General features: G+C 36.4%; 1 protein-coding gene across 2 annotated transcripts in view; it reads right to left on the reverse strand.

Annotated features, from left to right (window-relative positions):
• The window catches only part of LOC140744416 (meteorin), a 39,384-nt gene that overhangs the window by 6,675 nt on the left and 5,015 nt on the right, over positions 1–27,694 (reverse strand). For both annotated transcript variants that reach the window (XM_073075997.1, XM_073075996.1), the window contains exon 2: positions 184–395. In XM_073075997.1, coding sequence (XP_072932098.1) covers positions 184–395 — 212 coding nt within the window. The remainder of the gene's footprint in view (positions 1–183; positions 396–27,694) is intronic.

Genomic DNA, 27,694 nt, shown 5'->3' on the forward strand with positions numbered 1-27,694 from the left:
GCAAACGAGCATGCAGTCCACCTGATGGTAAATGGCTACTGCCGCCCATCTGTAATCAACCCCAGATAGGATTAGATATTCCTACCTGGTCGGCCACAGATGCGCCGCTACTCCTGGACTAAGCTGGAACGCCTCGGAAAAGTATATGAAGTATGTATGTAAAAGTAGTATCTTGCAAGTTACCTGTATCATTAACCGCTAGCGTGTGGAAGAGGTCGGGCGGGTCGGGGCGGCGGACGACGCGCACGCACACGCGGAAGTCCCGCTCGTCGGCCGGCAGCGGCGGGCGGAACAGCAGCCGCAGCGCGCCGCGCGGGTACAGCCACGACACGCCGCCCTCCCGGCACCGCAGGTACACCGGCGTCACGCCGCGCTCCGCGCTCGATGTTAGACCACTGCGGCAAATTTAATTTAATGTTAATGGTAATATTTATTAATATTATTCTTAAGCCAAGACTTGTATTAAGATTATTTGTCTAAAGTTTCGTATACACGTATTGCCCTATCAAACTTTTGCAGATACCTTGCACCGAAACTATGATGAGATACGCTTTAAGATCCTAATAGTTAAAGTTGAAAACTATTTTATACGATAGTTAGTAGATAAGTTGAATCATTACGTCGCAAAGATTAATCCTTTAAGCGATATTATCACATTTAGTGATTTTTTGGGTCTTTATGTACAAGTCTTTATTGTCATGTCACCACAACACATGGAATTAAGACTATGAAAGGTTGAATCATTACGTGGCAATCTTTAATCCTTTAAGCGATACTATCACATTTAGTGATTTTTCGGGTGTTTGCGTACAAGTCTTTATTGTCATGGCACCAAAACACATGGAATTAAGACTATGAAATTAGAAAGCGTAATGTGATTAAATACGAGACGATGGTTCCGCTATCACATTGTGTTAAGATTTAAAATGCCATATATTTGAATAGTAGTCACTTATTGGAACCGAGAATGAGCCCAAAAACGGTTAACACGACATGTTTAGTGTATTGGCACTGCCACCAACATATTCAGACGTTTCTGGCACCATCGGCTCACATATCTTAAGATAATGCATAATGTTAGGATAATAGGAAACGTGCTGCAATTACATTAAGAAAACATATGTGTACTATAGACACATATGTACACACTGTAAGTTTAAATAGATTGTAAAAAAATACATTAATATGTCATCTCAGTACGATAAAACCCACATAATTTAAGCTTTACACATGGTACCTTGTGCGCGTACACTTCAACTCGCCTCTGGCACCGAGATGAAATCGTACAGCTTTACGTTTAACGAACTTCCTTCTCGAAAGGAGCGGAGTGTAACCGAAAATAATAATGGCCATAAATTTTTAAGATCCCGACTCCCTCATTACTGTGTTCGAAAGTCGTTTTAATCATATTTAGGTACAGTGATTTGGGCGTCACCGGCTACCGGAGTCATTCATTTATAAGGGAGATCATTATGTATTCAGCACACGCTACGATACGAGGTGGGCTGTCGCAGTTAATTTTCTTCTATAAACTTTTTTTGCCTATAAAAGCATATACAACTTTTTGTTAAAAACCCATAAAATGGATTCGTGTCGTATTGTCAACAGAAATCGAACGGAAAAGGACATTCGAATGCTTATTAAACCTTGCTTGCGTAATAAATATGCGTAAGTACGTGCGTATATTTACATGTGTAGTGTTTATGCCTATATTTAACGAGAAATCTAGATGCTGTTGGGCCGAGCGGGGTGCGGGGGAAGAGGGAGATTACGGCACGCGATCGAGGTGTCATTCCGGCCGGTATCTCGAAGTGCTCCCATAAACAAGCCGCGAGCGGACAATTGTATCTTGCATCTACGGCACGTGAGCTGCGATTCTGGAGTAGCGCCCACGCCCAACCCACTCGCAGACGTACACCATAACGCTAAAATATATGACCGATGCCCGCTATAAAACGATGCCTCGAGATTTAACATGCCCTGATGCGACACAAATAAAAACAAAACAGCGCCTTTATGTAAAACGTATTGTATGTGTGGCCGAGACGCCTTTCTTTTATTAAGCTCATGTTGGGGCGCGTTGTGCTCCTGCCTCGTCCCAATTTATATTGCAGTGAGCGGTTTTACTATCCTGCCCGACGCTCAACGGATATTATAAAATGTTCTCAATGCAAATTGCAATGTCTTAGCAGGGTGATATTCATGTTTCTGCGGAGCTTTCCGAACGTTCTAAGACTACGTCCACTCTATCATGTCAAGTAATGACACAAAAACTGTTAATGGTACTGGTTACATCCTACGTGATGTCCATCAATATTATTAATTCCATAAAAAGAGAATTTTCATACCGTCTCATAATTGCGCGCCGCATCATCAATCATGGCAGTCCTAAACTTTTTCTGAGCGAAAGCTATTTATAAAAGTTTGACAAGTCATATCCTTAATACTTTCGCGTCATCGAGGCCTTCCTTAATCCGGCCTAATGGGCTGAATGTTGAAATATGTGTACCAAAATTATGGGTCGGTGTGACAAGTGTGGTGCGGTCTCACGTGGCCCGTCGCGACACATACACAACCCCCGCCCCTGCCACAGGGGTGAACAACCTATCGTCATACTACCAGCCTTATAGTAGAACGTCGAGATTACAGGGTAGGCGACCCGAGATTATGCGGTTAAGCAAAACCTGCCCCTGCTCCTTTAATAAGATGTTTCCATAGTTCCTTGCATACCACAATTAACCACAATAAAATCGAACCTTATTTCTTCTTTCTCTTATTTTTTCGTACGTAATAGGTACGAATAAATGAAATTGAAATGTGTAACATTCGTGTAATTAAAATATTGTGCATATTAACTCGTTTTTTGTAAATTATTACGCAACGGTTCCTTAAATTTAAATCAAGCGATTGAGCATGGGCCTAAATTACGTTAGAGATTGAAAGCTAGTTAACTTTTTCGTTCCAGCAGCCCTGGCCGGCGCGCCGCGTTATCGGCGCGCGCTAAACAAACATGCACAAAAACAATACCAACATAAAAACCGCATAAGCTTTTTGTCCCCAAACAGAGAAAAAATCCTACAGGGGTGATGTTCCGCGTATCGATGCGTCTTTTCTCCGCTCAAAAATATTTCGCTTCTAAATTCCTAATCGCTAAACTCGTATTACCTAATGACAGCCTAATGTCTCGTTTCTCGCTAATTAGCGATAAGTTTTTTGTGCGATTATTTAAATTGGTACCTGAGAACTCTTATGTAATCATGACTTAACTTTTAGTATGTACCTAATAATTCATAGAATTTATCTCTTAGTAATGTTTATTAACAGTAATTTATTTGAATTTATGTATTTCGGAGAAATAACTAATGGCTAATGGGAATGCACTATGCAGTATACGTATTATGTACTGAAAACGACTTCTTTCGGAGATCTGCCATCGTCGTCAATGGATCGGTCATTGCCTTAAGCGTGTACTTTCGCTACTGTGTACTAACGAATAAAAAGATTTAGTTCATCAAATTGGATTTTTTTTTACCTATTGGGCTCCGTCAAGTTAAAGAACGTGATAACGTCTGAAATAAACTCAAATACATAGGTACGCCTAATGTTATACAACATGAATAGGTATTGTTGCTATAAAGCAAAAAATCGGAACATAGACGTTTACCAAGAACATGTAAGGTTATCCTAGAAACAATAACTTAGGATATAAAATATACATATACAAGAACATTCAAAGAACCATACAGCGAAAGTAACACGACACACGAATACCCGAGAGAGAATTAACATTGTGACATGTCGTTAAGCACACAAAGAAAAAATCCGATTCAAATTTAACGCAATCTCCGGCCATTACAAGCGAATGACGCGGCGCCGATACCGCACTAAAAGCTTCTGATGTTGGCGCTTTAATGTCCGGACATCTTTTTATACCCGCTATACTCGCTAGAAACAATTCCGACTTTATCGTCCGTAGTCAACAAACAACAGATAAAGATACGCTTGGTCATCTTCGTACGCTTATGCTTATTTCTTTTATTGATTTAACGTTTTTAACACATGGATATTTAGATATCGATCACCGGACGATAATGCAACTTTGATTTACTTATAATGATGTCAAAAAATAACTCTTAATAAATGGAGGAAAAAGGACTCGAGATGTACCTTTCAACAATATTATTTGAGCAGGACTCCAGTCTTACTCCGAGGTTGTGAGGGACTAGGCCTTGTTCAATGAATAAGAGTAAGAATTTTACCTCACACAATTTGTATTCAAAGCACTTGCTGGGATTAGTTTTTATCTCGACTAATATAATTGTTACGCTGCGCTATATTATTATAATTACCTACACAATAAACTTTTAGCATACCTTTGTCAAAACAACAATTCAACGACAAAACGAACTTTAACATTATATATTAAAAATATATGTTGAAATCCGACCAGTTATGTTAATGTGGGTTTATGAGTGATATGTGGCTGTAGACACAACGATCTTTTGTTCGATACGACAACGAAATTGGCTATTTTTAATGGAGGTAGGACCGGTAAGATGAGGACTTACAAGCGGCACAATATGAATATGTAAATATTTTCAAGAACAACTTAAATTTCTAAAAAAATCACACTTAATGATAGGAATGACAAATTAATGCATGTACATTAATTTATCATTCCTTTATCCAATACGAAATACGGTTTAGAACGAATCTACCTAAATACAACGTATTAACTGTATGTCATCGAGGAGAAATAGTATATCCTAATGCTGTATTATTAAGTAAAAGACACGATTATTATACTGTCATCAAGATTAGGTACTCGTAATATCAAAAATATCAGTCTGAGATCTATGATTACAGTTTGATAAAATTCTCTTAGAGGAAAAAATATATAACAGTTACAAATATTACAAATTCCATACAAACTTTTAGAATTTAGAAACGATGCATGTAACTAGAAAGTTCGTTAGTGCATGACAACGTCCCATAAAGCGTTATCGCAGTCACAACAGTCGCGCCATAATAAAATAAACGTGTATCTCTTCTACGAAGTCTTATTTATTCTCGCCCAAACCTGGCGAGATAACAATGACGCGTACGTTCAACCTTCATCTAGTGTAGGGTTGACAATACTATTAGACTCATCCAGTTTCAACACCAACATGCATTAGTTAGAAGCATTATAGGTACCTTGTGCGAAATTGCGAATTGCCCAACCCTGGCTATCAATTGCAATCGAGTCTATGTCTGGTGAATGTAAAACGTATACCTCTAAATAAGATAGCGATCTTCCTTATTTGATTTATGCATCTGCATAATAAACGCATCAAACGTTTGCGACGTTTTTTATTTGACACCCGATAGAACCTATAATCTTCTAACATCATGTTTTGTTTGGATTCGGACTACACAGAAAGCCCAATTAAATTACAATACGAATGTTGCTATATAATATCAAAACCGAGTTCAATTGCGACATTCTACATCTCACAGTACAATAGTTTGTAAAACTTTCTACATTTATCGTTGTCAATGACTAGAAATAGCTACAAAGTCGTGATTTCCCTACAATCAGACATCACAAAGGCTGTTCCTATTCCGTCAGCCCTGCGGTTGACACGCGAGCCGCGCCCGCCTGCCCACGCGCCGGTAGCATTACCATACTCGATACTATCGCCTTCAGTACTCGCTTTAGCAGTACAGTGAAATGCCTCGGTTATGTTGTTCTTTTGACCTTGTGATGCATCAGTCGCAAATGTCAGGACAACAATGTTTTGCGAGAACCCGTCAACAGTACATAAGGAAGCGATTTTTTAAGATAAAAGCTCGCAAGCTCGCGTACACGATCCTGCACCTAGTGACCGAAGCCAGACAGGCCGCCGTTCCTAGGATTAATAGAATATGTTTAAAAATAAGGATTTATGTCACACTAGCATAGTAAGAAATGACAAATCTTTTGAAATTACAAATGTAAACGTATAATAAACATTGTCGTGGTGTAATATTTTAATATAGGCCCTTAATAAAATTATTCAGGAGATGAGGATTTTTTCACAATACGGATGTGATATAATACTTAGTATCTACATGTTGTATCCGTAACGGTTTAATAACTACTCAAGTAGGCCACAAAATTTATTATAGGCAAGTTGTTCAACAGGAAAGGGAAACAATATTTCATATAATTTAGATAGCTCGTAACGTTTACAACAATACACAGCGGTACGGTCCAGAGCCGTTACGATTTTAAGTCGCTTGTCGCCGCCGCACACACTCAAGCGGCCACAGCGGGTAAGATTTATAAGCTTTCAAGCTCACCCACACAGCTTTTAGCTCCACTCACGCGCACAAAAGCCTCTCGTTTTTTGTTTCTAGGTCAGCGCCTCAGCGCCGACCAGCGTAAGATCGCTAGAACAGCGGTCCGAGCTAAACAGTTCCGCGATCTAGTTTGTTCAGCTGGGCTTGGTCACTCCGCAAATAGTACCTAAGAGCAACGAAGCTGCCATTATTTATAAAACAACTCCTTGGAATTCAAACACGGTCTGATAGACTAAACCTAGCTATGTTATCACAATATAGTGGCAATTATTTATTGCCTACATCACGCTACTTAAAGTTGACAACGTAATTATAATTAGAAGAATCCTGTAATGAAGAGGTCCAATCTAAAATACATGTTAAGGATATGTAATATAGGATACACAAGTGCCCAATTTATTGTAAGTGTCAAAGCGTGTATGCAGGATTTCCGTGAAACAATGGACCGTGTTATAGGTATGGTGGTACGTCTGAGAGGCATTCGGACAATGGCTGGGGCGGACGCCCCGCGCTGCGGGCGAAGTCTCCGCGCACGTGCGTGCCCATTGTATTCATATGCTATAAACCTACACACAATAGGGCTCCAGACGGACAACTATTGATTCTAAACGCATCTCGGGCATTAATATTTGATACAGGCTATCGAGTTACAAATTCTGGATAAAAGGGGTAGAGTCGTTTTTGGCGTAATGTGACCTAAATGAAGGGCAATGGTAGTCGGCTAAATAGAAGCTAACAAATTTGTCTCTCAGTGAAATCTGTTGAATATTCGAACATTACGAATGATAATTTTTGCACGTGATTGGGTTATCTAACAAAAATAAGCGAGAGAAAACTGTTTAAAAAACTTCAGTGGTAAGTAAACTACATGTCAACCGGTCGCAACCCACTTAATATGGTTTATTCATTACTCTTGACTAATTTCCCTTTGACTAACACCTTTAACTAGAAATAATGTTTTCGTTCTGATGAAAATCTCAAATCTACACTATTACACCCGTTTCTTCTTTTGAACTACTATGTTTATTTAATTGAGATTTACGTGGATAACACTCCTATTTTTATACTAACACTACCTGTCGGATACCATATTCACATTTTGTTTCTGTTTTAATTCATTGTTCATTTATATGCATAAATAACAAATGGTATACGCAATAGCTATTGTTGAGGTCACAGACATATATCTAAATACCTGTGGTTGGGGTTAACTCAGAATATACTCGGAAAGTATTACACAAGCGATTCGTGTAAGATGAAAGTGGCGGCGCGTGACCACGAACAGCGTAATGAGTCCCGTTGTCCCTGTCGTTGCATAATTGATTTGCGGGTGGAGCCTAATGGTTTTTGTATGTACAAAACGAGCTTGAGCAGGTCACTCATGGACTAATCAATCCCAGTTGGAACAGAACTTTCTACGAGAAACCTTTTATTCACTGTCTTTGCTGGTCCTAAGGAATAAATGAAACATTTCAGCTTACTATACATTACAACTCTCAATTTTCTTGAAACCATATCACGTATTATTTAATTAAGCTAAAGATAACAAGAGCATAGAACATTTAATTTTATTTAAAAAATCGTTATATGCATTTTTTTCTGTGCAAACTGTCTTTTTTCGATTTAAAATATTATTGTTTAGGAGATAACGGTACGGAAGGTATATTTGAGTTCCTGAATAAGTTTTAATGGAAGGAAATGAATGGAAACCTTGCATAGAAAATGCATAAAACACATACCTTGAAATAAATAAGTGGTTTGTACGAAACAAGCCACCTGGCATTCTATAATAATTTGTATTGACCGCAATCGACTCTATAAAGTGTAAACTTTAGTATATAATAATTTCCAACTACAAGGTTATACGTTTGAATTGAGACTATTGCGAGCTGCAATACACAGCTTCCTTAATCTTATACGTTGGATTGTTCGTTACGAGATGTTGATAGGCACGTAGCGTAGAGCAATAGATAAACATAGTACTCTTTAGGGATGTACCAAATTGACTTTATCCTTCACTTGTGTTATGATTATAGTACTGAAATCTTCTAAAACTATGGTTGTGATACCGTAAGTTCTACTACATATTTTTAAACCCATTAAATTATTAAAGTAATTATTTAGTTATTTGACTTCTTGCTGGTACTTTATTTAAATAGACTGTATCCTCCAGGTCAATTTTATTCAAATGTATTTAATTTATTTGTTTTTAAGACAGTCCCAAATGTCCCAGTACGATAATCGACGATTTTTAAACGACGGTAATTAATACACTTCATGCATGCCTCAATCAACCCTTCAAACTTAATACATATCAAGGTAGGCTTTTATATGTACCATTCTAAAATTGTACTGATAATACTTTCGCTTGTAAAGAACGGTCATTCGAAAATTATATCAAAGATCATAAGTAGTCATTTTTCCTATCGAGTTATTTGTAAAATTGATAATCCGACACATCCCTAGGGTCCCGGTGGTGATTCGTCCTGATTGTATAATGGAGCACACTCGTGCGGTGCGCGTGGGCGCCCCTCTGTCACCGTCTTAGATATACGTAATGTATCTGCAACTCACAAATCATCTCATCGATATACAGAAAATGTGGACACGATTGCACTTTATACTTACGATCATACGAGTACTAATGTGTTGTTGATGTTGCAAAAACTTGCTCGAAGGTTTTTCACTTGCAGTTTTAATAAAAAATAAAAACAAATTACTATTAAACATTTTGTAGATTAAATAACTTTTTGTGGTTCGACTTTAGTAACATCATCGCCACGTTAATCGCAATAATATTTCCAGTTTATGGATTTGTATCGAAAGTAATGAGAAAAAGGTACTTATGTAAAATTTTCTTCTGTATACTTTATTCTAAAAGTTTTTATAAATCCACCCAGCTTCAACAACTTATCACGTCACTCAGTTATTTCCACTTGTTTAGCTCCTAATATGCAAACTCAACTCATCAACTCATTCCATAGAACCACTTATGAACTACAGCTCCATAATTAGTAGTTCAAGTGATGCCCTTACAACAATTAAACTGGGAAGTATTTTAATCTACTTCTACTTCATCTCTAACCTTTGCCAGACGTATGAAATCATCTCTTAAAATCAGGTCCCGAGGACAGCCATCTGGCTAAATTGGCAAACACGCATTCTCATCTTCCTAATATGTGAGTCAGTTATTAAGGGATAAGAAACACATTCTGAATAGTCTAGTAGAAACAATTTTGAATTCATACTGTTGGTAATAAAAGATATGGTGCTTTCATATTAGCTGCTATATTGTTTAGGAACTTACAAATATCCGTAGAGTACAGTGACTCTACCTTAAAATGATACGTGTGGTCAGATTGGAACGGCAGAAGAAAAAATCTTTCAGGACTTAACAATTGCGACTCAACGATGAAACAGCGAGTTGGCTAAAGGCTACATAAGAAAAGGTTTGAAACTTCCATTTATACAGTAAAGAGACGACCGACTCATTCCGTAGGACGTGACTAAGCCACTCATTAGACCATAACATTCCTTAATTGGTGCCTCGAGTGACTCCTGACGTGTAATGACAATGTACAGCTATGAGACGTGATACTTGAAAACACCTGGTAATGCAGTACGTCATATAAATATTCCTATTATATTTTTCATATATAAAGAATCTTTTAATTACCTGAACACAATCGTTGTATGATCAGATGGATGCTAATTAGTGGTCACAATAATATTATAATGTTGATGAATTCAACGCAAAATAAAGTTTATTAAAGTAAATTTGACCAAACATTTAAAAAAAAAATCCTTTAAAACTATGAAGTAAATCCTTAATAAAACATAGTTATAAAATGCAACACAAAAAACCAAATTTATTACACAGCACACTAACAAAAGTCAGAGCTGAAACATAATATGTGCACTTAAAGCTTAGGCATCAGTCACGACAAAAACTAATGTTTTTGTAATAAATAACGAGGTTGAATGGGTGAATTCGGGCGAGTGCGCATGTGCGGCCGACGTCACTGGCGCCGGCGCAGCACATGTACGAGCTGTGGTGTAAATAATCCTTGGGAATGAACCTTGGAACTGGGCTGACCTAGACCATGTGAAAAAACGACGCTACACTGTGGGATTTCACTTTGCTAATTACTTTAATTTATTTTCTCAATTTGTTCTCCAGTTAAACTTGAATTTAGGATTCTCATACTGCCAATGTTTGTCTACTACTTGGTCTACTGCTATAAAAACAAATTAAAGACACAGCGCCAGTTACCGAGGCAACGATGCGCACATGTTTGTATACTAGCATTGACGAATGATGTAATCTTCAAACAGGACCAACCGACCTAGACCATGTGAAAAAACTGCTGACATTATAGGGTATAGGGAGTTAAATACACAATCTATTATTCATTTAAGGGAAACTTTTTACTACAGTTTAAATGGATCTACTTTCTTAATAGTAAGTTAAATAGGGGTTTTATAAAGCAATGACACTGTAACAGCTAAGTAATATATGTAAATAAGGCTGCAGTAACGTGGGCTTTATGTAGAGACCTTAAAATTTTGCATTAAAAACCACCTGATCATAAAAAAAGCTTTTTTGGGGTTGTGATTAACAATGAAAATATAAAAACATATTTTGCATTCCTTAACTCTGACAATTTAGCACACTTTATTTCTTTTAATAAACGTCGAATATTTCGAATTCACCGAGAAATATGTAAAAATAAAAGGCATCACAAAGGTGACTCGTACTCCACTCACGTATAATTTTACAGGTATGTAATTAGGGTGTCCGGCGACGACATGGCACATGCTTTGATGATTACCTAGTCCTTTTACAAGAATTTAAAGTTTTTTTTTCATAAAAAATATACGCGGCTACCGCGTTTATTATTGCTCCAAATTACTCCGTTATATAAGTATTTTCATAAAATGTAAGTATACTCAAGTAAATTTAAACAGCAATTTAGCAGCTAAAATATTTGTAGAAGGTACAGAAAAGTTAATATCTCCAAAGAGAATTTTTATCAAAACCAAATAAAATAAACTTCGAGTAAACATTTTTAGACATGCAAATAAATAAAAGAAAGAACGCGGGAATCGCATGGGAAAATGGAATGATAAGGAATAATTTGATAGGAGGTATCGTCAGGCGATCACATGCTTTCACGCCAATCCAGCCGTGGGAATGATTACCGATGATCCAATAATTCGCTATTTCAGAATTGTAAATCTTTGATAACATCTTTCCAGTATGCTTTATATTTATGAGACGTATATTTTGAAATATGTTTATAAAAACTCACAAAAATATCTTAAAAATTTGGCATAGCTTGACACAAATAGGTTAATCCTGTATCTTCAGATGTCTGATAAGAGCAGTTCACACGATGTATCAGTACGTACTTGTATTTACAATCATCTGTATCAACATGTCACTATTGTCAAATCCATCTTTGTATATTTAGTAAAATACAGGTGTGTTTGTTTAATCAAACATGCGTGTGTGATCTAAAATAAACATTTTTTTATCTAGACAGTTCTTGACATTTACGCTTTCGTCTATCTTAAAGTATTGATTATAATGATTATCCTGCATACATAACAAAAATAGTTCCAATATTGTCAGCAACCAAACAAACCAAATATAAATAAAACGAAGTGTTTAATGAATCTCCTTGTAATAACTGTATTAAGACAAAATTGTATACGATATAAGTGTATGAAAATATTGTTTACCTTGCACCAAGCAACTTTCAATATGTGCTATAAATATTTAAAATCTATCAACGCCAGCGACCGGTGCCATTGAAAGCTAAATATGGAATTTTAAATTTCGATGTGATAAAATAGGTTAAAGTATAGCGTCTTAAACATTTAGTTGAATAAGAATATTATCTTCAACTGTATGAAGTAATAGTTACAAACACGAGTAGCTTTAATCTTTCCTAAGTCGTAAATAAGTAAGTAAGTATGAGATCAAAACCTATTAAATCAATAATTCCATATTTATTTATGAGAAATACTTTAATTGTTAATTAATATGCGCAATTCTTATGATCGTACGAGGCTGTAAAAAATAACTGTTTTATGTCTGGGAAAGATTTTTGCTATCTTCAGATTAAATTTGATTGGGCTCATCCTAAGATTTTATCGAGATAATCCGATATGCTTTCCTGTGATTCTAGAGAACTGTATCATGTCCGTAGCCGTCAACGTATGTAGTGCAAAAATTCGGATATATTTGTATAAAGCAGTGTATGATAAGCATGTGGTGAATGTCAATATATTAGGCCATAACCCGCATCGGTGGTTCTCACGCGGGATCGCATGCGGAATACGCAAAGCGCCGCGTGAGAAAGAGCCGTGCGGTTTGCGACGGGAATACTAAAGCCGTCACTTACATTTTCATTGCCCTATATATTTCGACACTTTCTACTACTCATTGCGTTCGTTTAATTATATGCGTTTGTCATGGTGGTGTAATGTAACTTACCTATATTCTAATGACAAATATACACTAAGCGTTCCTTCGCAAATACGTGTATTACCTAATTTATTTGTAACCACATTCCTTTGATTGAGGAACTGCTATAGTGGACGTGTCGGTACATTTCTGATATATAATAATGGAAAATTCAGAAACTCCAACTCAGTAGCAATATACGTACTTATATGCCACAGACCACTTTCCGTAAATTTGTCGTACAGAACAGATACCGTTGCCCAGCATTATAATAGGGCATGCTTTCTTATCACCACTGTGTTCGAGCAATTTCTCAACACATGAAATTAATGACTTATCTGATACCAGTATTTTTCAAATTAGCACTTCAAAGCCAACGCCATACCGTTACCCATTGATTGGAGAATTCTAGTTTGTTCCACATAATCTTATAACTAATTTATGATAAATAAACTTGTTTTATTAATACTTGCATTATTAATTTTCATTTTTCTCTGCAATAATATTTAAAATACATTTAAATTAAATATTGCGTTAGTTTCTTTCAAAAGACATCAACGAACTTCAATTTGGAAAAATATAATTTTGAAATTTAAAATGTCAATATGTATATGTAATGTAAAAAAGTGTAAATTTATAAATGCCCAATATGTATTAGTTTTAACAATTTAGTTCATATGTACTTTTTCGTTTCAACACACCAAAAAACTTATTTCAAAGAACGGCACGCTCCAACGTGTTAAGCTTTAAGAAAGAACTTATCTGATTTACGGTGTCTTTTTCTGTGCAACCATTCCGTTTATCGTTTTATCGCGTTATCGCTGTCGGCAATCCAAACTAGTACCCATTTGGTCTCGGCTTGTGCCTGGCTGCGCTACTCGGAAACAAATCGTAGACCACGACTTATTAAATTTGTAACTGTATTTGATAATAGCTGCTGGCACAGAACTCTAATAAGAAATAATATTTAATTTAAAAAATGAAAAGCTTAAAGCAGTTATTGAAGCAATTGAGACTATTTTGTTAATGAAAATGTTTTATGGCCGATCAAAACGGCCAACCAGATTACTACAGTTGAGATATTCATAATATTACATTAGGTACACAATTTAAATATACATGTACGGAATAAAATATGAGTGATGTGTGATGTATAATGTACCTTTCATTGCAGGTACAAACATGGATTCAGATATAACATGATCTTATTTCATAAGCTACCGTAACTTGTACACAGAGTCACTTCTTAAATGTAGTTTAAATTTAAATCAAGAATATAACAGTAATCCGTAGTAAGTAAAGCGTAGTACTTAACTAGTTGAAGCGTTGTGTAGTTAAATAAATTTCAAACTGTCGTTGTGTTCTACGAATAGTTCGACAGGCGACAATAATTCACTGGACTTATCGTGTAGCGAAACAAAAAGGTACTTGTGAAAGTTGTTAGGTATTTGTAGGATATTTCGAACACGATTTAACAGGAGATTCTTACTCAGAAGCCTTTAGTGTAAAAAGATAACAGATTCTAAAATAACTCCGTAGCCTTATGTGTTTGCAAAATCTGTAACGCAACTGGAAACTTACTTCCGTAATTTATAACATTATGTTGAAGCTAACCACACTTAGAATTTTAATTTTAAAAATGTAATTATTCAACTCTACCTATATCACTCTTATCTATCAATTTTGTTACAAGCAATGTTTCAGCATTTTTCACCGTTTAAGAAAGTTTTAAGAGATCCTGTCCTGCCTACGGGTCTAGTAGGCGACATTAGTTAGTTGTGGTCAATCGGAGCCAATAAATCGCTCTAATCTGGCGTAAGCTGGGCACGGGCGACAAAGGCGAGGAATGCGCGACCGCCGGGAGGGCCGGTTACCGGGCTTCATTAGGTACTAACATACCTTGAGGCGTTTTTTACCTTGACAAAAACGATGACCATTATGTAAAAAGTGAGGTTGAGTTGTAATGAAATTTTGACTCGTGCTTCGTAGCAACGGCTATGTGTCAAGAAAAAACTAATAAATTGGAAATTATTATCGGGCAACTTGTATTAACTTTAAAATTATACCATTTTTTCTTTAAAATAAGCTGCCGTTTTTAATTTTGACGGAAGAACCTAGTTTAAATGTGCGTTGAGTTAGTTTAAATGATTTGGCATTTCAGTGGTTTAAAAGATTTGCCTACACAGATAGATCGAGCAACAAATGTAATAAAATGCTTTTTATACGTTGTGGTATTATGAAATACTCAACGTGAAATAATAAATAGATACTTTAAATCTGTTTATTCGGCTCTGTTCTTAATCATTTATCTTTACGAATGAAGTAGATATTGTGACCATTACGAGACTAGCTAATTCAGAGCGCAGCTGCAGCTGAATGCAATGTAGGTACTATATTTAAGTGGTGTTGTATTAACCGAATGAAGGCGGTTACAAAGGCCTCGGCATGTACGCGAATCGGCTCTAAAGCAACAATGCTAGTCCGCGTAGCCGGCGGCTGATAAACCCGCTCTAGCTATACCACTGGCCCTCTATATTTTCCGCATTGAGATTGCGTGCCGCGTGCCCGGCGGCTGCGAACAATTTATAGCTCAGTGAAACCAAGCGGGTACATGCTCGTTATTATTTAACGGTGGACCCCAGCCCTGGACACTCCGCCTCTGGCTATTGCCAGTGCAATCCTGCTAAACATATATGCCTTACTTTATGCCCGAACCGCCAACTTCGACCAGCCGTTAATGCTTTATCCAACAAAATTGCAAGTCTCAAAATAGAACGGATTACTGCAATTAACCTACTAGCCAAAGGAAGAAATCTGGTCAATTATGTATTCACGTAAATAGCAAATGCAGAACGGAGCATTTAAATCCCTGTTAATGGAAAGGACTTAACGTCTTGCCAAATTCGTTATTTAAATGCCCGTGCATTACTGTATTTGGTAGCGACGTGCCGGCGGTTTTTTCTCGCGGCCGATTTGAATAATATTATAGCGGTGTCCAGTGTCGAATGCAATGCCTTACAGAGCACGTGCGTCGATAACTCGATATCGAATAACGACGGCGCGATGCAATGACGAATACCGCGCTTACTAAACGAACCAGCTCCATTAAGGCATAACGCCCGACACTCCTTCCTTATAGAGCGGCGTCTCGCCGTAGGTGCGAGAGAGAAGCTGCCGCCAGGATAGGTACCTACCAGACTCCTTCAATTGCCCGGCCTTGTGGCACGCGCCAACTCGCGTATTTCGCATTTGATTTACAGACCCTATTAAATCTACTTCTACAGCACTACGCCCACGGTGAGTCGGCAGCTCGGCACCGGTACCTATATTGTCTACTGGCAATATATAATATATGTAGGTAGAGCCAACGAAATTAGAAAGCATCGATTCTATTCAGAATAAAATAATTGATATCATTAAGACAATGTTCTATAACATTGTTCATTATATATGTACGTATAAATTTAGGATAATTTATACCAAGTTCGCAGCTGACAATGTAAGCTGTATATTGTATAATGAACTTTTTAAATATGTATGCACTTGCGGATATTTCTGAGATTGTTGCCCAAAATTATTTTATAATACTATAAAAGTTTGGAAAATCCAAAAGTGCACGACTCATAATGCTCATTTAATTATGAAATATATAAAAAAAAAAAAAAACTTAAGTCGTTCAAAATTAATTGACGAAAAAACAGCTGTAGTAGGAAGAAGGTACTGCACAAGCGCCCCTGGTGGAATAAATGTACATAATATCTATAGATATACAGTCTTGTAGTTTTCGTTTTTTATTAATTGCAATTAAACGACACTGAATTAATTAATCATTCGCATTCAGTGACCTACAATCGTCGATTAGAATTAAAAAAAAAAATTAACTCAAATGATGGCTTTTTTCACAAGTTACAGTGTTTTCAGGTTTCACACATGACGGACAGGAAAATTTTTTGACCTATTTTGGTGTTGTTTTCCAATTCTATTGCAGTAAATCAATTTTTAAAAAGTATGGAATTAATCTCCATTAAATTATCTCGACAATAGTATGCAAAATATCTTGATTCCGTGAACCATCAAGGCTATAATAATAAAAATAGCCGCCAAAATGAAGCGAAAAAAATTTTTCGATTGTAAAGCACTCTCTGATGCTTCGCATCATGAGTCGTGCAATAATAGTGTATAACTTGCAAACAAAATTAATTGTCTAATTATATCTACATAAACACTTAGTTTAGACTTCTAAATTTTATGCTAATGATCCATTATGACAATTGTGAATGAGAAAAAAACGTTCGAACCGTTTCCATTTGAATTTAAATGTATTATAATGAATAGGTAGAGAAGATGGCGGCATGTCGCGGAACCAAAGTCAAAACAATTTATATATAGCATGACACATATGATGACAGCATAAAAATAATTGGTTTAGGCACGTATGCGAAAATGTGACTAAGAAATTAAACAATACATTATACCTTAACATATTTTTTCTAATAACATTCGCATTAAAATATGGAGAGCCATTCAGGACCCAATTAGTGACGCGAATGCCGAAGACCTTAAATCAGCCAAAATGACAACTGACCAGCCACAAAAGGTCAACGCAAAAGTGACCAAAATATTCCGAGGCCTTTTATTGCAAATTTAACAATATCTCATTAAGGCCGGACTTGAAGGACACTATTTCATCAGTGCCACGCATAATAAATGCACAAAACTCGTATACCATTCAAAAAGAAGCAATTTTTCCTTTAAGAAATAATACGTAAAAAATGTGTCCGGTTCTTCAGAACACAATTCCGTGTTACTTGAAACGTTATTTGAAACGTGTTTTCGGATCACCGTCGCCGTAGTCGCTCTTATTATTTAATAGATTTAGTATAAAAAGAATAATACACTCCATTCGTCGAGAACGAGACATCTTTATTCTGGCAGCCATTAAGTATTTTAAATTAATTTAAAGAAATATATGCGAATTCAAGATTAAACAACATTTATAATATGAGTCGTAAATCAGCTTTTATAGCTCTAAATTAAAGCGGATACAAGCGATTTTTTTAATAATGGTCAGAACTTGGATCAAATACATCTTCACAAGCAATATGCCGCCGTGCATATTCTGCAAACAGTATCGTATTTCACAGAGCATGGAAACCAATTGAAATAATGAAAGAGCAGGCAATATATTACCAATGAGTAGATACTTATTTAATAAAAGTGATTTTTGTAAATTCTAATTATTATATTAAACTTATTCAATCAGCTAGTTAGAATAATTATTCAAGAGGTGGTTTAAAAAGGAAATCATATTCACAATAGAACACTAAACGACCACATTCTATCGCACCTATTAAGATAAGTAACAGCTGTATTTATATATAGGATAATTTACATACACGGATATAGACTGAGACAATAGATCGTACAACATTCAAATTATACGCACACACCAAAACTGCTATAAAATAAAACCATTTTGGCACCTAAATTAAATTCCAATTTTCAAAACAAACAGGACTATCACGAAATAAATTCATTTTTGCCTGGAGAAGCAAAATAACTGTTCATCATTAAAGATCTACAAAACTGGATCTCCAACTACATTAAAAAAATGATGGAATTATGAACACTTATGATCTCTTCGCTGAATCATAACTTATTGTTTAGTGGCACGTACGTGGACTTGTTTAGAAACCACTAAACCTCGACACAATGGTAGACCGCAAACAGGCTTTTGTCCCAGGGAGAAAATAAAATGTCGAGAGCCGAGCCCACCTCGCGGGTCCTATTTAAACATTATTGTTTATTTTTCTTTCAAGTATCATTTTTAATATTAAATAAGTACGTTGGCAAAACATTTCGCTGTTATGAATGTTTGTCACGACATTTGGAAATATTTTATCTCCCGTCGTTATGTAAAGCGACACGAGATATGCATCTTTACAATATTTAGATTCAAGATTGGTATCAATAATTTTTGACATAAATTTATCGAGTCACGGAAATGTAAAATAGATTATATTTTACATTATTTTACACAGTATGTTATGAATCTTTCATGTTAAGAGCATATTTTATAATAAGCCGCTGATAACCGGATCTAATAACGGAAGCACTATGTACACCAATACACAAACATGTAGGCACTCTCAAAACATTTCGAAGTGACATGACACCTAACAATTCAGCGGTGTAAGAGGACTTCTAGCTACCTGGTATGTTTAGTTTTCGTGAACGTGTCAAGCTTATACTGCAGTCAGCAGTGGCCAGTGCCCATGTTTACATAACTCGTTAGCCGGCGAGCGGCACAGCGGCGTCGAGACCGCCTACGCGTTAAGCCCTGCTATCGGATTCGTCAGCTAAATTTCAACCGTAAACATTCATAATGTATCTCGCACCTCCTCAAGTTCACGTGCACGTGTCCTGCGCATCGAGCAATCACAATATTGGTTTTTGATTCCAGCTTTATACATATTCAACGTTGACGGGCCTACATAAATCCGAGTCAGCCTTAAAGTGTCTCATCAATCATAAAGGAGATCCGAGGTGTGGTATGCCGTCGAACGCGACTTTTTTCGTCGCGTCGCCGTTCAGCAGGCGTCTGAATCCGTGACCAAACGAAACGTACGAGTAATGCAATTTTGATTAACTCCGGCGTCGAACGCCTGTTTGCAATCAACTTCGATAATAATGGAGACATTATTTTATGACGTGCATGGCGTTTCAATGTCTTAACAATGCGGCGGTTACCTACCTGTGCGTCTCGTGTAATACTCTTTTTATGCTGTATTGTCTTACGTGTAATAATGCAATTCAGATACACTGAGTACCTAATAATATAAATGTGAAACGAAATAAGAAAGTGCTTAAGTATCTGCATTCGCAATACAAACAGAACAAGACATCAGCTAGATGTTACATGTTGCATCATTAGCTAGATGAGACTGATCGTCCATCAATCATGATCATACTAATAGACGGTTATTGGATTACCGTGAATAGAAAAGGGGTGAGATTATGAAACGATCGAGTTCATTAATTAAGTAAACAGCGCGGATTGGTTCCCATAGGCGCAGACAAAAAATATTGTCGTCCTCGATAGCTAATAGTGTTTTCGTAACACGCAAAACACTCGTAACGCTGACTTTCACTCGGTGTACTCGAACAATGGTGTAGCGGCGATACCTATTCAGGAGATCGAGTCACGCAGCCGAACGACTTGTGATTGTGGCGACGATTGATTGATGACTTGCATAAGGTCACTTCACCGCACGTGTACCTTTTATACTTTTTGCTTTAAGAGACATGAATTAATGGAAGATAAAACATATTTACGGAGCTGAAACAGAAGGCCTCTTAATTAATATGTAGCATCCTACTCAATGCTCCATTCATACAACATTATCACCAAGTTGTCAGTTGTTGTAGGTGTATTGAATCGTTAATGATGCCAATATCATATTTCAACTATAAATTACAGCAAAATCGATTATTGTTTAATATTTGACTTCCATTGAGGTAGTTTCGATAAATGATTCGGCTACATGTTAATAACAGCAACTTAAAACCTGTTAAGAACTTGAATCATTGACAGGCGCCGAAAGGACTACTGGTTTGAGAAACTCTGTTCGGCGTCTTAAAATACATAGTCTTTCACATAATAAACTGACGATATGTAAAGGCGAGGCGCAAACTTAGGGGTAGGCACACACGAGGCGTGAACGCTAAATCGCGCTCAAATACAGAGGTGTGAAAAGCCTGACCGATCGTTCCTAATTGTGGACTAAGCCGCTTAGCGAACCAGTAATATAAATCCGAGGAACTTGCGCTTTGAAACGTGTTTGAATTGCAGGATGAGGGTGTTATGCTTTGAGGCGGTACCTTTGAGACGGTTCGTCGATGTGTCTGTCTGTGTCTGTTATACTTGGGTATTTATAAATCCGCACATACATCAGAATGTTTAACCAAGCTTTTAAAATTAATTGTTTTAACACTTCCGTCATCATTTATTGGATTTTATATTTTTGTATCTCATAAGTGATAATAATAGACTTTTTAAAATATAAATACAATTATACGATATGAATATCCGTACTTTCTATTAAACATTATCACCTGAGCTAGTAATAAGATATTTATTTATACCAACGATATAATAGAAGGTTTACTTTCTGCGTAAAGTACTAACACAGTATCATAAATATCAGCTAACTGCAGTGGTTACTCCACTTCTGTTGCAGTACATACTAATTTAATATGTTCACTGCCTACATTTGCAAACCTGCGTTCTAATTTATGGTTATTATGAACGTTTAATGTCGTAACTTAAGGGTGACTTTACAGACGTTTAAAAAGTGAAACTATATAACGTAAAATCATATAGTATATTCTAAAAGAAATATAAATTCTATCATCATTAATATTTTTTCTGTCATAACTGTTCATTAAGTAAGCCGATTAGAATATAAAAGTACAGTTATACTTGTTACTAAATGTATCTTTTCATTAAATTATCCGACTGATAATAATATATTTTGTCTAATTATAATTAATATATTTAAATTATCGCTACAACACTAAATAAGAGTTTACCAAGGGTGACTTTTAGCCCGCCTATTTTAATTGCATTTCTAAAAATGTCCTATTAAACTTAACGCATTCAAATATAACAACAAAAACTTGTAAAAAGAACTAACGAAAAACATTATAAGAAAATAACTTATAATCAATGTAAGTATTGCGAGGACACATGCATAATGTTCTTCAGCTAGATTAATAGTGTCAAAAGTGATTGCGTTTTGCTGCAGGGGTATCGAATGTCGATTCGCATGTTGCTGTATAGAGTTACACCTACGTGCAGGAGTCTGGCGTAGTCGAGCGGAATTAAGCAATTTAGCTCGAAAACCAATTATTCAGCTCGTAAAGGAAGTCTAGTCGCGTGGTCGGAGGAAAGAGATAAAGTTGCGATAAAGTCTATGAATCAATATTAGCGACCAATTTGTATGACACAGGTTATTACAAAAAGCAAAGGATATGACTAATGGAGGTTAAATATTTTCGAAAATTAAATATTGTAATGATATGTGAATAGATATTATCTTATGTTTAGTAAAGTCTCTATTAGTGTTAGCTTACGTTAGCAAGCGTTGAAGATTCTAGTAGAAAATTGTTATATAACAAACCCACATACTCCTTAATCAATATTTATCTAGTCAGTAGTTGCATCACCACCTACGTCTGTCTACTTGTAGATGGATGTTAACTGCAAGTCGCAGATTGCAAGATAAGGCCGATTACTTACGTTCAGGACATTTTGCGACTGTCACCGATGTAGAAGTAACCTGAGGTAAGACACCTTATTAAGCGCATTGCAGCCAATTTAGCCTTTATCGGGTAAAATCTTTAAAGCTCGAGCTTAGCTACGGGCGGCTATTGTTGTGTCGCCTTAGTTATGGACCTCTTGTCATGAGTATACCAAACGAGTTATAGTAATATGAGACTCCAAACGCACTTTTATAGCAGTCTTTGTTCGGGTTAATTATATCCTCGAGCTTTGTCCACCGCTTTATAATATATCGTAAATGTTTTGTATATACAGTAAAATAAGATAGGATGAAATAAATACCACTAACACATTAAGTTTCTTTAATACTTTATCGATTCAACTTCTTATACAGTGCACTTTTACCAACCTTAATGAAGATGTAAAGTAACTAATGTTTATATAATGATACGTGATAAGTGTAAGTAAAATAAGTGATTACAATTAAGCCACCTGTCATTTATCTTAATTCGAGATACATGATCGAAAGCAGTCCTTTTATCGGGACCGAAAAGAATACCGATAAAATAAAACCAATCACATGTTACGCGTAGGCATTTTGAAAGGGGCCGCGGCGCGCACACAGTTTTTGTGAGTCAAAATCCACTGCTCCTTAGCATTTCATCTCCTTTCCTGATCCTTAGCAAAGTATAGATAAGGAACGAATCACCGAAGAAATCATTGCATGCTTATTTTTTAGCAGTCGAGATTGCGAAGGGCTATAAATGGCGCAGCGAAGCCTCGGGCGGTTGCCATTTGCAATCGGTTATGGAACGACCGCGAACCTCTTTTTACATTATAATCGGTCGTCCCCGCTCACTCCTTTTTTACGATGTGCTCAGATAGCCGACGATGGTAAACGCCAGTGGATGCAAAGGGCTTATACGTTTTCCGCGGGTCGAAAAATACGCGCCAAATGAGGACAAACGCCTTAAATGCTCATGATATGCATCGTACCTATATATTGTAGGAAAGATGCAGTGCGTACAGTGGTACAGCAATGCAACTATAGTGGAAGTACTTCCAATGTTTGTTCAATGAAGTCTGATGAGCAATCGGTTTCAGCTTACTCGGAGAATATGATGGATGAATGCGACGTACAAGACCGGACAGACGCCCATCGCATGCACGGGGTCGGGTTACAGCGAGGCCCGTGCCGCCTCATTAGCCATGCAACGTCATATTTTAATAATCACTCGCAAATGGATTAAATTACCCATCTACCTGATTTTTTTAGTGTGCAAGCGTCGAATCGTCCGACGCCTCAAAAAAATTGATGATTACATTATATGAATGCAAGCAACCAGAAGCTTTTAGGCAGTAAATCTCCATCAAGATATAAATTTAGTAGGCGATCAAATTAACTTTTACTCAAGTTTAATTAATAAAGAGTTTAATAAAATTATACAATATTGAGTTAACATAATTCCTAGAAATCAATAAGGCGCCAACATCGTATATTCTCAGCATGGTTCCGGAAGGGCCACGGTTTGAGCATAAAATACAAATATATGATTTGAATCCATCGAAAACGCCAGCAGAAGAAATATTATAATTTAATGCGTGCTGGGTGGATTGAGTCGCATTAAAATGCAGCTCGTGCGGCGACGGCCCGCGCCCGCGCATCCTCTAATAACGCTTCGAAACCCCCGCATGCATTATTCAAAGGTGATCATCCCAATTTCTAACATTTTTGGCGAAACGACTAACTCTTGTTTTTTAATCCAAGCTTTCGTCTCTTTGTTGCGGTCGACAACTACGTCGCAAATACTTTTTATTTTATTTATTTGTAGAATAAAAAGCGTTACACAAAAACCACAGATTTAATATGGATACGATTTTTACGGAATAGTTTTATTAAAATTAGTTTGAAATAATGGCATGTAGGCCTACAAGTTGAAGAATAGATTACTTGTTGTACTGCGTATGTTACATCATAAATTAAGATCACTTATCACTTAACAATACACTTGATGATAAAAATAATCCTAACCTATCTTGTATACTAATAGTATTAAGATTTTTCTAATTCTACTTGTTACGATATCGAAGCTGTGCGTTTTGAGCTTGTACTCTCTAGCCTGTAGCATGTTAACAGATCCAAAACCGACAGTAATTATACGACGTCACTTTTTCACGTTCCAAGCCTACATTTAGCTAGACAGTTAACAAATGTCCGAGAACGGTAGTTAAGTAATAAATAAAAGAGTTGATTCGGACCTTTATTTGACGGTCCGATTCAACAGATGGGACGATAGGTAAGTATTAATTACGTCGGAATTGCGCCGCTTACATTCAGTTTATCGTAGCATTGTAATTAGCGCCGATAGTAGCGTCGCCACGTTTGTAGCTTTTATCGGGACAATTTGATTTTCATTCACATAGCACTATATCGTAGGTTACGAAAACAATAAATGTTTATGGTATGCCTATATTTTCTCTATCAATTAGTCACTTCTCACTCTCCTCTTCATTTTGACACCATGTTGTTTCTTATGAGCTTTTAACGTAACGGTCATCTTAAGATTGAGTAGTAAATTCTTCATTAATACACAATTTTATTACTGTGCTGTTGTTAAGAAGCCTTTCTTCTATAATGTATATATAAAGCATATAGAGGAATGTGAATTGCTTAATATACCACATAGTAAATAAAAACAAATCTGATAGCGTCTTTCCTTTGCTCAAATACTTGGAAACACTAGCCATCACGTACGCTCGTCGTCTCCGGGAACGAATTGAAAAAATAAACAACTTCACACAAAGAACGCCTTCATCTGACCTGCTACACAATGCCGACATTGCCGACCTACATTCGCCGTTAATTAGACTGTTTTGTTCATAGAAACGATACTCTGAAGAAACAACAATTTGTTCCGTCGAGCATCAAACGCTCCATTCATGGGTACCATTTAGGACACTTAGACCTTTTGAGATTTGGTACAATTTCTGAATGAAATTATTCTGAATCATGAAATTCTATGGAATTCTTATGCTTTATAGGTCCTACATTCTTTTTTACTTTTTACATTTACAAATAAATTCCAGAAAAACATTTTTAAATATTTCAACTGCTTTGTATACAGTAGATCTCATGTTTTATGTCGTTCTAGTTCTGTTCTAAACAAATCAAGTCTTTAGACAGGATACAAAATGGAAAATCTAGAATACATAGTGAAAGTCGCCGAACACTTCAATCCGTGTCTTACTCGGCCCAAGACAAGGCCTTAAAGGTTTGTTATCGTTTTAAACATCTAAACCGTACAGCCAGTGTTATCTGCGCGTGCGCAAGTCGCCGTTAGTTACGTAGTAGATATTAATTCAAATAAAGCACGACTGAGCTCTTGTTGTAACGTTGTTTACGAACTAGGTCATAATCATTACTATTAATCAACGAAAAAACTTAGACTTTGTTTGGGTTTGTACTCGCTATAAAACGAATTTTATGAACGGCTAAGCGATGATCCCATGAAAATGGACATATGGTACAAGCATTAGATTACCCTTGAGTGACGAACAGACACGTTATCTTCGTGATTGAACTTGAGAGCACATAATAAAATATCTGTCCGTATGGCTTAGCCGAAAGATGATAGCAGTGTAATGGTTTCAGCCCCTCGAGTGTCATGGGAACTATGGTTAAGATTTAATAATGAACGTGACGCAATTTATTTCTTTTTATGTAATGGAAAGAACAAAAGTGTTTGCTGTTCCTCACCTTCTTGAGATCTCGCTATGTCCTAACCCGAATACAGCAGTTTTACGTTTCAAAATCGGAAATAAGTATTAAATTTGTAATGGAAAATTTCCATGCAATTCTAGTTATACCTAAACTAAGATTTCCTGCCTCGTACCTTTAACTTTACAGAGTAATATACGTAAACCAACAGCCAAATCTGAAACAGATGTCTAAATTCCCCTTTACTTATAGGTTTACATCTAATCGCTAATAATTTATGGCAATAATAATAACAAACCCATAGAATTTATAACTAATCGCATTCTTGAACTTGACTTTAACAAGAGCGTAGGTACAGAGACTCATGATGAAACATACAATGAATATTATAGACAATTTGCATTGAATTGCATACTATCTGAGTAGTGGGCAGTGCGTATAGTCGAGTATCTGCATGAATTATACGATGGCACGGCGGCTTCAACGAGCTCAATAGACAGCCGAGGCAACGTCTCGAACGGAACACGTGTCGTTGATTGCCCCCAATTGGCGAGCGAATAAAAACAATCGTCGCTTAAAAATAACCGTGATTTCATCCAGCAACATGTGATGTATGTTTTCTCTTAGTGGAACCGAGCGCGGTGTTCCCACAGGATCGGAACATGTGAAATGTCGCAGCGCCGCGGTCGCATGAAGCGCCGAATCTACTTTGAATCGCTAATGACGGTAATGAAAGTTTGACATGCGAATCCTGTGGGACTATGTGGGAACTGGGAAGACTGTGTAATGTGTTAAATAATATTAGATGAGTTATGATAGATATTATTTCATAGATCATCGAATGAATTCTCTGCGTTAGATTAGAATATTGCCGATTGGGAATACAATTTTTCTGCTTTCTAGAAAAGAAAAAAGAGGAAAAGGAACCTCGTCCCGGAACCGAAATCATTGACGTCATTACGCCCTATTAAATTCGGATGGCACCAATGCACCATATGGGCAGCGTGTGACTACTTGGCCGAAAGCAACTCGCCATCTGATGTTTTATCACAAGCACGACACGGTATCAACATCCGTGTTAGGAACGCTGTGGTTACAAAAAATAGGTCACATACAGGAAGTAAAACCGCAAAAATATCATTGTGGCTTGGAATGCAAAATTTTCGTTATCTGACTGTTCATATATTCATGCTTGTTCATGATTCTCAAAATAAAAAAAAGGGTTAAAAACTTGTACTACCGAACAGCTTTTCTTATATACAAAATTCAAGCGATTTAAGAATCACTTCCTTTTTGATGTCAGTTAAAAAAAGAAGAATAGCATCATAAGAATAGTTTTTATAAGCGTTTGTTATACAACACCAGATAGGCATGTTTTGGATTTAGCTAGACTAAACAATAACACTATAGAAAAGTTACTAAGACTGAGATCATAAAAAAGGTTCTAAGAAAATATAAACTATGATTATTTATAATTTCCCTGCAGCTAGGTGTTAATCGCTCAGCTTCCGCTCTTAATCTCGAAGAATCTTATAAATACAGGGTACAATTAATTGCACATACCCACACGCACTTCATCATTCGTGTTACTAACTGTTTTTGTAATCTGATGGCGATATCATTTTATTACAGCGTTATCCATTACTCATAATAGCAATCCCACAATTTAGACGATTCAATATCTCATTAAAGTCTTTGTGCAATAAGATTAACTACTCATTCATTACTGTTAATAATGGAACAACGGACAATAAAAGTTTAAGTATACGATTAAATAAATATTAAGAAATAAGCCCCAATGTCAACCTGACACACAGACCTACAATATATATAAATACTATTTGCGATCCATTGTCATGCTAAGGTTTGCAAATGAAGCAAAAACCCAAGATAACAA

The sequence above is a fragment of the Epargyreus clarus genome, unplaced genomic scaffold, assembly GCF_041222505.1.
Source record: "Epargyreus clarus isolate Ecla_fem2 unplaced genomic scaffold, WU_Ecla_fem_2.2 ptg000008l, whole genome shotgun sequence".
Taxonomy (NCBI): Eukaryota; Metazoa; Arthropoda; class Insecta; order Lepidoptera; family Hesperiidae; genus Epargyreus; species Epargyreus clarus.